At 44.6% G+C, this 14,257-nt stretch overlaps 1 protein-coding gene across 1 annotated transcript in view; it reads right to left on the bottom strand.

Moving 5' to 3' along the window:
- LOXHD1 (lipoxygenase homology domains 1) overlaps positions 1-14,257 on the bottom strand; it is a 164,089-nt gene that overhangs the window by 53,896 nt on the left and 95,936 nt on the right. The window contains exons 29-32 of the mRNA XM_035903101.1: positions 10,452-10,614; positions 7,808-7,962; positions 6,764-6,973; positions 5,237-5,357 (exon numbers count right to left, since the gene is read on the bottom strand). Coding sequence (XP_035758994.1) covers positions 5,237-5,357; positions 6,764-6,973; positions 7,808-7,962; positions 10,452-10,614 — 649 coding nt within the window. The remainder of the gene's footprint in view (positions 1-5,236; positions 5,358-6,763; positions 6,974-7,807; positions 7,963-10,451; positions 10,615-14,257) is intronic.

The following is a 14,257-nucleotide window of genomic DNA, read 5'->3' as shown; positions in this document are numbered from 1 at the left end:
GTTGATAACTCACTGATGGTTCAGTTGTTGCTGAGCAGGGCTTACACCAGTCAAGGACTTTTCAGCTTCCTCTGTTCTGCCAGGGGCACAAGGAGCTGGGAGGGGGCACAGCCAGGACAGCTGACCCCCAGTGGCCCAAGGGGTATTGCATACCATATGATGTCATGCCTGGTGTATAAATTGAGGGAATAAGAAGGAAGGAGGGGGATGTTTGGAGCGATGGCGTTTGTCTTCCCAGGTCACCGTTACTTTCCTGGGGATGGTTGAACACCTGCCTGCCGATGGGAAGGAGGGAATTAATTCCTTGTTTTGCCTTGCTTGCATGCACAGTTTTTGCTTTACCTATTAAACTGTCTGTATCTCAACCCACAAATTTTCTCACTTTTACTCTCCCAATTCTTTCCCCCATCCCAACGCAGGGGAGTGAGTGAGTGGCTGTGCCGTTCTTAGATGCTGGCCATAGTAGCAGTTCTGCTGACCCCGCCTCCTTACTTCTCCAAGAATCAAAAACTCTATCATTTTGTGACCACTATGCCCAAGACATCCTCCAACCATCACATCACCCAAAAGACCTTCTCTGTTCACAAGCAACAGGTCCAGCAGGCACCTTCCCTAGTTGGCTCACTCACTAGCTGCATCAGGAATCATAGAATCATAGAATCACTTTGGTTGGAGAAGAAGTTTTTCCTAATATCTAGCCTAAACCTGCCCTGGTGCAGCTTCAAACCATTCCCCCTCGTCCTATCATCTGTTACCAGGGAGAAGAGACCGACCCCCACCTCCCTACAGCCTCCTCTCAGGTAGTTGTAGAGGGCGATCAGGTCTCCCCTGAAGTTGTCTACCTTCCAAATTTTCCAGGAACCTTAGATTGTTTCCTCTCTGATGTGTTGTATTTCCAGTAGACATCTGGTAAGTTGAAGTACTCCACAAGATCAAGGGCTAGTGACTGTGAGACTTCTCCCAGCTGCTTATAGAGTATTTTCTCTGCCTCTTCATCCTGGTTGGATGGTCTATAGCAGAATTCCACCATGATATCTGTCTTGTTGGCCTTCTCCCTGATTCTTACCAATAAACACTCAACCCTGTCGTCACCATCATTAAGCTCCAGACAAGCAAAACGCTCCCTAACGTACAGGGCTACCCCACTGCCTCCCCTTCCTTGCCTATCCCTCCTGAAAATCTTGTAGCCATCCATTGCAGCACTCCAGTTGTGCGAGTCATCCCACCACGTTTCCATGATGGTAGCCATGTCATAGCTTTCCTGCTGCACAACAGCTTCCAGCTTGTCCTGTTTGTTTGTTGCCTATGCTGAGTGCATTGCTGTAGGTGCACTTCATTTGGGCTACTCATCCCACCACCTTTTTAGGGGGGTAACCCTAAGTCCTACGTGATGATTCTCAGGCACTTCCATGGTTTCCAACGCATCCATAACCTTTGCATCTTTGCTGCCACATGAATCTCCAGCCCCTACCTCCACTGAGACGGCAGACCGAAGGACCTCGCTAGCACACTGTCCTTCAAACATTGTTGTGCCTCCCCCAGGCTTATCTCTAGTGAGCCTGGTTTTATCCCTTTTCCCCTTCAAAACTAGTTCAAAGCTCTTTCAATGAGCTCCTTCAATGAGCAAAGATCCTTTTCTGCTTTGAGGGAGGTGTACCCTGTCTGTCGCTAGCAGGCCTGGTGTTGTGTAGACTGACCCAGGATCAAAAGCCCAAAATTCTGCAGGTGACACCAGGCTTGGATCCAGGTATTGATCTGCTGGCTCTTCCTGTGTCTTCCCTCACCATTCCATGCAACTGGAAGGATAGAGGAGAACACTACTTGTGCTCCTGATCCCTTAACCGGTTGTCCCAAGGCCCTGAAGTCTCTCTTGATTGCCCTCAGACTTCTTGTTGCAACTTCATTGCTGCCTACCTGAAAAATCAATAATGGATAATAACCTGAGGATGATTTTTCTTCACATCTTTAACCTGTGTCCCAGGGGGCCAGCAGACTTCCCTAAGAAGTGGGTCTGGTCTGCATTTTGGGATTTCTGTTCCCTTCAGAAGGGAGTCTCCTGTGACAATGACCCATCTTTTTTTCCTTATGGAAGCAGTTTTGATGCAGGGTGAAGGCTGAATTAACCTCAGTGACGCCTCCAAGCTAGATGAACCATTGTCCTTGCTGCTGTTTGCTTCCACGTGCAGAGCCTAATCCTTACCATGCAAGGGCACCTGGGCAGGTGGGGCAGCCACAGAGGAGAGGTGCCTGCCGCACCGGGCAGGGACTTGTCACCATTGACCCTTATCCCTTAAGTCCCTGTGTTCAGCCAGGTGGGGAGAGACACGGAATCCTCCATATCGTGCCTCCTTCCTGCCTGTTGGGCCTGTCCCAGGGTGCGATCCCAGTAGTCCATCTCTCTCTTGCTCTTCCCCATACTCCTCAAGCTGCTCACCTCCTCCTGGAGCTCTGTCACTCAGCAGAGGAGTTCCCCCACCTGGGCGCAGCTCCCACTGGGTGCTCATTGCTGCCGTCCTGTACTGGCGTGAGAGCTGGGCACACCGCGTGTGCTCACCCTGTTCATGACACTCCTGGTCGCTAGTGGTCCCTAAAGGTTTCTTTTACATAGGGCAGCAGCGGGGCTTGGCCACTGTTGCTCCTGGCCAGGTCTCATCCACCACTGTCATGTGAGCTGCAGGTTCCCCCTGAGGGTCTCCTGGTTCGGGAAACCCCCCTGTGCACCATACTGGAGCGCTCCACTGCCAATCGTGCTGGCACCAGAGCTGCTCGCTTTGGCGACTGAGTCCATCTTATCTGGCATTTCTTCAAGATGCAGTTTCCTTAATGAGGCCATGTCACTGCAACAGAGATAGTGGTGATGACAAGCTCCAGGACTCAGAGCAGAAAGACCACCCTGGCGCAGTGGGGGTTGACGGGAACTATCCTAGCTCTGCTGGAGAGGGGTTCTCATGGGAGATGCTGGTGTTTTACCCATTATTTGTGAAACTACATGGAATGCCAATATGGCAGATGTTATCCATTGTCTTGCTACAGAAGTAATATCAGAACGAACATGGGAATCACTTTTCTTTTGTTTGAGCACAATATGAGATTGCAAAAGAAGGCTTGCCCCATGACACATGGGTTGCAGACCATGCTAGGCAATGTGTGGCATTACGTCTGCTTCCCAACTTAGAGACATGGGACGTGCAACCCAGGTATCACATCACAGCATCAGCTGAGCTGCAGTAACCATTTGCATGAGTTCCCTTGGACCATGGCAGTGAAAGCTATCTTAAAATCTTAAGCCAAATTATATCATTTTACACTTGGCTTACATGGATGTTTAAGATAAGTTTAATTACTTTGCACTTGCTGTGGGCTAAGAACACATACACAGACAGTGACTGTGACTCAGCTGCAGCCTGTTACTTGTTACATGCAGTATCTTAACCACGCATCTAAAATCTTAATCTAAAGCTAAAAGACCCCATGTAGGATGACAAGAAAATGCAGGTGCAATTCAGATCATAAGTCATTGTCCTGGGACACAGAGGTGGTTAATCAAAAGGTATATAAATACGGAGGAAAAAAGCCTGTGTGGTAATGAAGTTATAAGGAAATATCAATGGACTGGGGAACTTTCCACAAAGTTTAACTTCAGCTGATGGACACTAATCTTCCAGGTTTCCTTCACAGCCAGGATAGAAACAAAACCTGTGCAACTCTTCCCCTTCCTATCGGTGGCAGGCGAGCAAGACGAGCCTCCCTGCACGAAAGCTGGCCTGTGCAGACACAGTCCAGCATATTTCACTTTTTAGAAGACACAATCCAGAAACAGATTTTTCCTTTATATTCAGCTTTGTCTTGTCTCAGGAACCAGAGCCTAAAGATGAAACTCTACACTAGAGACACCATTTCCATCAGTTATTTGAACAGAAAACTCAGTCCAGGGTTCATGGAGTCCCTGTCTTTCAGTGACAGCACTTGCAGACCCTCCTCCTCTGCTCAGTTAGAAGACAGATCACCTTCTGGAAAAAAACAAACTCACCTGAGCCCTCTCAGTTGAAGCTCGTTTTCTGAGACCCAAGAAACTTATTTGAGCTCTTGCTCAGCTCCCTGTACCCCACTCCCCTCCCACCCCAAGAGCTGCTGTGATGCAGCCACATGCTGTAAGGAAAAAACCCAACGGGTTCTAAAATAAATCACATTTAAATTTGTATTAAAAAAACATCCTTGGTGATGAGGCACTACTAGCCTGATCATGAAAAGGGGAGATGGCTTAAATGTGGCAAATAAGGGCTAAAGAAATTCAAAGCCACCTTTGGTAATTCAGTTCTAATATGCTACATGAAATATCATCTTGAGTAGGTCAAAGAGATATAGGAGAAAAAAAAGCTGATATCAGAGACAAGAGCTACTTTAAGGAATAATATGGAAAAGAGCCTCTGATAGTCCATGGTGATACCATGTCTGACTTGACTACTGTCCCTCTCTCTGCAAAGAGCTTTGGATCCTTTGAAGGACGCTTCAGACAAAATTATTCAAAACCTGCATAAATTCTTCCCTTAACTCTATTAGACCCCACTGTTCAGAGTGTAGTGTCACTTCTCCTCACCTCTGAAGTGCTGTCTGCGAGAAAGTTGGAGGTGAAGGACGAGGAAGAGGGAGAATGATTCTTCAGGTCAGTGGGTTTCTTTCTGAAAAGCCCCTATGGATATTATTTACTAGCTCCTTTTCCACAATTGGTGGTGTGGGTGGACCCATCTAACTTTAGGCATCTAGGGGACACGATTTGTTATTGCAGTTGCCCATAGAGGTCCCCTGTGCATTTTACCTCACCGTGACAGAAAACACCGTACCCTTGAATAACCACCTACCTAACAATATTGTCACACTGTCCAAAGCACCACATTGTTTGGAGAACTTACACCTGCTGGCAATGGAGAAGCTAATTCTGACAAGCTGCAGCATCACAGATTTCCACAGGAGAGAAAGAAGGAGGTTGGAAACAGTGAAGTTGTTTTGAACTTCACTGCTTATTCCACTATTAGGGTCGCAGAGCTACAGGAAAAACAACAAAACCAGAACCACAAGCAGCAACCCAGCCTTTCCCAAAGCAGTCACAATACAAGGTGAGGACAAGCAGTTTGCTGTTGTGCCTCTCCTTGCTCTTCACCAGGACGAACTTCAGCCTCTCAAGGACTGAGAGCCACGGAGACATGCACGCATGCAATCAAACACGGTGCTCGCTCACGTGTTCCTTCTTCTGCCGCCTTGACCAAGCTGGATTTTTTCATCTCCTGGTTCGCATTGCTGTCCTGACTCGACAGGCTGAGAGATGAGCCTTCCAGGCTGTTTCGCTCGCCGTCATAGCTCTAGTTGGAAGGCATGTAAGGGAGAGTAGTGAGGCTGAGTGCTCAAGTGTTGTCAGCTGTTCCCGCCTGCCTCCAAGAACAACACGAGAAGAAATCCCTATAGGGGATTTTTGCTTTTTGCTCAGTGTAGCTCAACTGAATGTGACTTGTAATTTACTGCAAGTCATTCATTTACTTCATCCGTCACCTTGACAAGCCGTTTTGGGTGTGTGTTATAATAAAGGGAAATATAATGGACCTAACAGGCTTTAATGGTGTGTTGTGACTTTTTCTCTGCTACCTGTGTGAGCAATAGCCACAGAAAATTCAGGTGGATGGTGCAGCGCCAGATTTGCTTATCAGGGCACACACGGTGGTGTCAGAGCAATGTGTCTGGAATAGGTCAAAGAGTGTAAGAGGGAGAGCACTGCAAAGCTGAGTGGTATGAAACATCTTTTTTATTTGAAGAGTTACTGCAGACGTGTTCAGTGCCATTGTCTAATAAACATGGGGGTCTTAGCACACAGTCGTGTGAATAGCTTTTCCTCATTATGAATTAATATGAGCAACGGGGTAAGTATGGCCACAAGCATTCATAGCATTGTCTGCTGCAATTTTATGAGGGAGCATATGGCAACACTCATCCATGGTGTAACTCTTCTTACATCCATTCTGTTGTATTCAGGATGAGTCTGGCCCAATTTAATTGATGATAATTTTGGTGGTAACTGTCAGTTAATACGTCACTGTATTTTGCAAAGTGGACACCTTAAATGCAATGGACTTATAATCAGCTGCTTTATTATGTCTCACTGTATAAAAGCAAGAGAGGTCTATTAATCTTGTTTGCTAATGTTAATTAGTGCATGTACCTCAAATTCCAATTAGTTATATTAACCTGATAAAGCAATAGAGAATGTGCAAGTGGAAAGGGCATTTCACTAAAAAACATTTGGTGCTTTGAGTGGTAGCAAACAGACCAGACTTTTTATGTTTGGCAGTGATGGAAGAAGGAGCTGAAAAGATAAACCCATCCGGTCCAGTGAGGATGAAGTCAAAGGACCCAATAGTGTGGCTTGAGGACTTTGAATAGTGGGACCCATAACTAACCTGCTTTGTGAGCTCAGCAAGGAGAGCAGCAGGGAAATATACTTGACTGTGCATCAGCAGGGTGCTTCGACTCTCAGCCGAAGAGTTTTACTTAGACTCTTTGATTTTTCTGTTGAAATTGCAAAGTACAGAGCTAGTGATACTGGGCTGAGAGTGGCCATACTTTCAGCACTTGTCTGAAAATCACAAATTCATTTTGCTCAAGTCAAAAAGCATGAGTCCTTAATGATCTGTCTTGGACTTCAACCAGGTATTCAATCATTTTATATTTATTGGTAGCAGTGGGTTGGGATCGCAGCTCTGAGCCGTAACCGTACCTGCTCGTAAAGTGTACGCTCTATCTTTTTGTCCTCTTTCTTTTTAGAGAGCCAGCGCTCACACAGGAAAACGAACGACTCCTCTGTCGTCTCATCCAGGATCTCTACTTTTTCTAGGAACCAGTCAGGACTGAACATGCTATTATCGTGACGAATCTTGATCTTGTACAAAATGCCAAGGTCCACAGCCTGCATGGTAAACGTATCCTCCTGCAGAGTGTTCAATAGCAGTCGCTTCTGTTAACGAGCTCTCAACAGATCATCTACCGGACAAAAGCAAACAGAGACTACAGAGCACAATATGTGTTTAAATTCTGTCTCACATGACGGTGTTTGGTTAAAAGCTTTGCAGCAGTCTGTAGAGGCATCTTTGTACGCTAAAACTGTTCTGCAGGGAAGCGTTTTGAAGCCTGCTTCTGCTATGAGGGGAGCTGTACAAAATGCCACTTTTACAACCAATTACAATATTGAATTCCTGGAATTTTACATCCTGTTTTTTAAGTCCAAGTAAGACTTCCCTTTCTAATCCAGTTAGATTGGCATGGACAATCCAGATAAGACAATCTTTGCCACCATTATATCTGAGCATCTCCATATGAGGCTGTGAATATGACTCATGGACTGACCACAGAGTACCACTTTTAGGGTTATTTTGTCAAACACAGCCGTGGTTTAGCTTATCATGCTCTGCAGTGAATTACAATATATGCTATGTATGTGCAAACCAGTTGCACATAGGCTATGGGAATGAGAGACCTCAGGTTTTGTGCGCTCTCAAATCTGCAGCTAACAATTCAAACCAGTTCCTGTGGACCAAGCTCATAACTATCAGTGACTCCACAGAAACACCTACCCATTTGTTGCAGTGCCTGTCAGTTGTAATACCCAGCTGACAATTAATACAAAGAATTTTAAGAGGTAATGAGTGGTTAATGGAATCAATCAATTCATCTGTCACTGCAAAACTCATCCTATAAAGACAGTCATGGACTTACTAGGTTAAAGACTGAAATGGAAAGTGTTATTAACCCGTTAGATTTGTACCTGTCCTCTTTCAAACTTGTTGAAGTTAGTTTCAGATTTGCTGAGTTTTCTCTCTCCTGTGTCCCCCAGATCTCCATAGATATTTAGGAAAACATTAGCATCTGTCCCAGCACCGTAGATATCTCCAGTGAACACACTGATCTTGTACGTGTGAACTGCAGAAAGAAACAGAGATGTGATTTTTGGCCAGGTGAATTATCAAGGTCTATCTTAGATACTGAATTTACCTAAGATAACAGTCCCAAAACTTTCTGCTCATCATTCGGTTCCTGGAGGTTTAAAATCCCATGTGCTTTATCCTTCCAGGCTTCAGATAATGATCCAAAAGTTGGGGAATCACTGGCTGAAATGTGCTGACTTTCCTTTTCCCCATCTAATCAATGCCTGTGTATTGCTTTGATCACATAAAAATGCAAAGAATCATTATAGTTATTACTGAATGCAAAGTCGATAGAGGTGAGGGAACTCAGCACCTTGCCGTACCAAGGCTCAAGGGACTTACATCTGAGAACAAGGGATTCAGTGTTGTGAATTCTTAATACTCCATCTTCCATAAACAAACTCTAGGGATTCAGATGTGCAATTACTACCAGAGTTAATGGCATGTATCCCTATAAATACCCCAAACAGAAAGAGAACAGGTTTCTGGGTCCTTTTGCTGAGACAGTATTTAATTAAGGAAGTGTTGGAGCTGTACTGTTTAAGCACCCTTTCTCTTTATCTTGCTCATTGATGATCCAATAAAACCTCATCAAATCTTTAGTAATGTGCTTTACTAAACCTGTTAAATACTTCTATTTTTATTTTGCTACTCTTTTTCCTATTACACAGGGAAAACAGACAGTCATGGAAAGCATCCTTGCCAGGAAAACAATTAGGAACTGTACAAGTCTCTGATTACCCTGGTGGCATACGTGCCTTGGAGAATGCCTCCTTGTGAATGCCAGGGCAATACAAATGAGGAAGAGGCACACACAAAGTTTTAGTTAGGATTCTTCTTTGTACATTAACAGCAGTAAAGAAAATATGTAAATTGTCTTTTTCTTCTCCTCCCAGTAAAACAGGGCCTATTCTACTTCATACTGCATGAAAAATTTCCAACGATTTCCCTAAGAAATGGATAATGACCATTCATCAGGCTAGGTTCAATGCCAGGTTTTCTGGTTTGCCTCTTCACATTATGTTCTACAGAATTACAGCTTTGTATTTGCGTGAAAACTGCTACATTAGTAATGAAGGAAGCAATGCATATAGTCTAATTAGTCAGTTCACCCCTCTTTGGTTTTTGCTTGCCAGTTCTGGAGACCTTCAGGACTGAAATGCAGTCTACTATATAAAAGATGATCCTTAGAATCCACAAGCTGATTTTAAATTGCTGTGATTTACACTGCATCAGTACTCAAGATGTATGAGGACTCATAGAGATGCAGAGGATGCACTTCCCATCCCAGGTATTTTATATCTAAAGGAGAAGTTCCCAAACTTGGCCCTAGCTCCCAGCCAAAAGAAATCTTCAGCAATCCAAAAATCTTATTCCATAGACTATAAAACTTGTTTCAAGGCTTTGCCCTTAGAAGGAAAAAATGAGTCACCTAGATTAGTTAAGACATGGTAACTAATGCAAGGTAAAGCATGCCATGCAGGCATCTACCAGTCGTGTCACTTACTAATTGTTATTAAAACTGTCTTTGTCTCCACAGGAAAAAAATCTCCCATGAGCTATTATGTAGTTCCTAACAGAGTAAAAAGTACACCTCTCTCTTCTAAAGGCACAGTGCAAAAGCTCCAGCCTTCCTTACAGCAAGACACCTCTTCCCTTGACAATGGAAAACACTTACAATCCATTTAAATTCGGCCCTGACAACGGTATACTGTAAATGCAAATCACTCTGAGAGAAAAGAATCAGGGAGAGGAATGATTTTCTCTGTTGAATCATCTTGTTGCCAGGTTCAAGAACCAAGAATGAGGACGGCAGCTGAATTCAGTTTGCTCTGCTCAGGGTGTAGAAAGGTTCACAGCTTCCCTCAAGGGCAGAAGGAGCTCAGGGTGGGAAAAGGAGATCCTAGAGGAAAAAGAGTTAGGAACAGCTGGGCATACAGAGAAGCAACAAGTTTAGGACAAAACTTCAGTTCTTGTTCAGTTGCTTCAGCTACCAGGAGGACCAAACATTGAATGTGAACACTTTATTCTTCTTCCCAGAGGCACTTTAATGAAGTGAGGGTGGGTGCCTAGAGCCAAATTTTTAGAGGGTGTCTATGTGTACCTGAAGAGCAGCAGGAAAAACAACTTTGGGAGGAAGGAGGCACATAAATCAGACTGGCAGGGTAGGAAAGGGAGGGGCAGAGTGCACGGGACAGGTGAAGTCGGGCAAAGAAAGCAAGCTGTTTGCAGAGCCTGGAAGAAAAGGACAAGATGGAGGAAATATGTTAGGCATCAGAGGAGATGTCCAAACTACATCTCTGTGAATGGGCATCTGTGACAGGTTCATAAATGTCCGGCAGGAAAATAATGGCATTATTGCATTAATGACCAGAGAACAGGAAGGGAAAGAAATGTGAACAGTTGCTTGAACCCCACATCCAAATGTTTTGGTCCAAAAAAATCAGATGAACGGGTCCTTACCTGCTCCTAGGGTTATATTACCTTCTAACGGGTCTTCAACTTCTTCCTCTATCTGCTTGAGTGTCCCGTCCTTCAGGAGTTTTTCAGTAAAAATGTCAGATGGTACCAGTTCTCTGACAATCTCACCATCATCTTCAGACTTTGCAAGCCATCTTTCACACGGAAATGTGACTGTTTCCGAGCCCTGAAGTAAAAATGACAGAGATAATCTCTTCAGAACTAAGTGAACACATGTTAGCATTTCCCCTTTGAAAATAGTCTGATATGCAAGCAAGGATTTTCAGCTCATGTATGTATGCATGTGTATGTAGATGCAGACCTGAAATAGTACATAGAAATACATTTCCTCCAGAAAGAGGACATCTGAGGGCTCTGAGAAGAAGCACTGAACGTGTAGCAGGGAACAGTATTCCCAATGGCTGCATGAAACTGGCTGTATGATCCAGCAGATCTCTGCCCTTCCCAGCTTTTGATCTTGCAAATTCCTAATCGGGACTGCACCATTCCCACTGAAGCTGTGTTTTACTGAGGCTCTCTGCAATCCCTCCTTGATTCTTATTCAGGCAGCATTCTCTTTGAAGTCAGTAGGGTGTTTTTTCCTGAGTCAATACTTCAGGATTTTGCCCTATAATTCTGTGATTCAAGCTGGTTTCCAGGCAATTCCCATACGTGCATTAAGAGGAGAAAAAATAGTGTTTTAATTTTTGATCTTTCATTTTGACCTCACTTTGGTGGAAACAAATATGATTTCTATAATCAAACAAACAAAAACAATAGAGCATGTGTTTTCTACTTGGTAAACAAAACCAGTCCCAGACCACTCATTAAGAACAGACTCCCTTAAGGCCTCAAAAATGGTAAGAGGCAGGCAGCTTTCTGTGTGCTGGGCACCCCAGGCTATGTCTCCATAAAGAAAGGGGCATGAGGCATCATGTGACTTGCAGAGCCTACAAGTCTGAGCAGACAAAAAAAAAGATACTTTTAATCTCACAGTAACTAAATAAAGGAAGAAAAAATGGCCCTTTCCTTACTGACAGCTTCAGCATTTCTCTCCTAAGTAGCACAGGGACTTTCTGCTCTTTGCAGTACACTGTGTGCCACCACTTCCATGTATAATGTTCACATGAATACCGTCCACCTTAATTACTTTCATGTAATTATTTATCCAACCAACACAAGGTCCTTTCTTTGCTCTTTTTGTTATTTAAACACCAAAAAATTAATATATATTAAAAGAAGGTAATAGCTCTCACCGTAGCAATATTGAATATTGTTATCGCTGTGTACTACTGCACTGCACTGCCTTGAGCTGCCGGACCCTGCCCTCCCCGAAATGGTCACCGGGGAGGAATAAGTTATGCACGTAAGAGCGTAACTAGAGCAACTAGGATGATAAAAGGACTGGATCATCTCCCCTATGAGGAAAGGCTGAGAGAGTTGGGCTTGTTCAGCCTGAAGAGGAGAAGACTGAGAGGGGACCTCATCAACACATACAAATATCCTAAGGGTGGGTCTCACGAGGACAGAGCCAGACTCTTTGCAGTGGTGTCCAGCGCCAGGACAAGGGCACAAACTGAAGCAGAAGAGTTTTCAGTTGAATGTGAGGAAGAACTTCTTTGCTTTGAGGATGACAGAGCCTGGCACAGGCTGCCCAGGGGGGTTGTGGAGTCTCCTTCTCTGGAGATATTCAAAGCCCGCCTGGACGATGTCATGTGTAACATGCTCTAGGAGAACCTGCTTCAGCAGGGGGGTTGGACTGGGTGATCTCCGGAGGTTCCTTCCAACTCTTGCGATTCTGTGATTCTGTGTAAGATCAGGGTCCCACCCCAGCCACTGCCGCCCTGGTATGAACGTGTCACCACGGCACTGCACACAGGTCGTGGACAAGCCAACCTGCAGGAGCTGAACCCCTCCAAGGGGCTTGTGTGATCAAGTGCCTTGAGCCTGCAGCAGAACCATCCTTTGAACCCACGCAGCCCAAACCTGCTGTCAATAAAACACCGCCTCACCTCCTCTCTGATGCTCCCTGCAATGCTGGTGGTTAACCCCAGGCTTGCAATGCTGAACTCCTTAAGGCGGTTTGGAGTATGGCTTGTACAAAATGGTGTCAAACAAAACTGGCAGCACTTTAGATGAATTCAAGTATTTTACCTTCAAGTGTTATTTGTGCTGTATTAGCAAAATACAGCACCTAATGACAGCTCACACCACTGCTTCTGCCTCCTCATTTCTGCACCGGCTCTCTGACCACATAACCCGTGTACTGAGCCAATGAACAGTGCTCGCCTCCCCACCTACAGTCAGGGAAGAGAGGGCTTTCCAGAACGATGCTTCAGTGCTGAAACTCTCTCCTCCCAGTGGAGATCCCACTTCAGTCATGTCTCTTGTTCCTAAACTTTCATACCGTTGGCTGTACGTGCCATTGATATGAACACTGTTTATTTGGTAATAGGATATCTAGAGACTTGAGTGCCTGCGCAGTGGGGCATAATGTGCAGTTACTGCACAAGTTAATTGTATCATTATTGTTAATCACCATGTCATTGCCACAGTTTTTATTGGAGTTTCCTTGTTAGTGCTTGCATTAATATTTAAGTAACATAAAGCGCACTGGTTTATGTTACCCACGGTAAAATCCTCTTGCAGCTCCACACAGAATTTGTTTCATTAGAGTCTGAGTCTGGCCCTAAGCTAGAAGCAGGGTGTGATAGCGTGCTAAAAGTCAGTGCTTTGCCCTTCTCCAAGTTGTAACAAATGAAATATAATTATCAGTTATAATTGGCATGCCAAGGCAGAGCTTTATTGGCATGCAACAATCCTAGTTTCCTACCCAAGTGCTTTCAATTTAATCTGAAAAGTTACTGACCTCATTTTTCTTTTGCAGCATTACAGATACCTCGAGACACATCTTAGCAGTCTAATCAGGTAGCACAGCTTTTAGAAGTGTTGGCAGCATATTGCTATCCTGTGGCAGGTCATAATATCCTGCAGCTGATCAGCGGCATCATGCAGCGCTCTGCTTTCTTCTTTTTTCCCATGCCATAATCAAAAGATCAGCAGAATTGTAAATCTCTCCATTTTTAAGTTGTTCGTGGTTTTCCTCCATTCCTCCACCTACCCACGTTTCTCACCTTCAAAGCTGCTATAGTGACTGGAGAGCTGCACAGCCCCAAGACCCTTTCTGGGCTGATGGAAGAGCACCCAACATGCAGCTCTCAGGAACTTCCCAAAGTGCTCACTTAACCATAGGTGTAGAAAGAGGCAACCCAGAAATCTCTTTTCCCTTTGTTTCCATACCTTTACGCATCCCCCTCTTCATCTTCCCTAGCCTATGACCACTAACAGTATCTCCAAAACCAATGTCATCTTGTTCGTTAAGCTAATGAAGCTGTACAAGGCAAGGATTAGTCAATACACAGATAGAGGGTCCAATAGTAACAGACTGGCAAAAAGGTGATCAGGAGAAACAATCAAAGGGTATTTGTTTGTGAAGAAGCTTGTACAGGAGGATCCTCTTGACAATGTTGAGGAAGGCTCAAGGCAGAACATTGAGTTGATCATGAATCAGAGAGAGTAAAACATATCCTGGAAATTTTGAAGGAGAAAGCAAGATGAGAAGTAGGTTCACCATGACTGAGCAAGCTGTGTTCACACCAACACCTGATATTAGAAGTCACTTCAAGAGGGGGCAGACCTGAGCATTGAGGTATAGATGAAAGCTGACATCCCTATAGAATAGGGGAAGAAAGGACAAGACAGAGGAGGGAGCCCAGGTGTTCCCAAACACAGCTACTGCTCCAAAACTGGTCCTGAAGAGGTGATTTTCT

Source organism: Egretta garzetta, unplaced genomic scaffold (genome assembly GCF_000687185.1).
Source record: "Egretta garzetta isolate BGI_Z169 unplaced genomic scaffold, ASM68718v1 scaffold179, whole genome shotgun sequence".
Classification (NCBI taxonomy): domain Eukaryota; kingdom Metazoa; phylum Chordata; class Aves; order Pelecaniformes; family Ardeidae; genus Egretta; species Egretta garzetta.
This window is presented reverse-complemented; position numbering and strand designations above follow the sequence as displayed.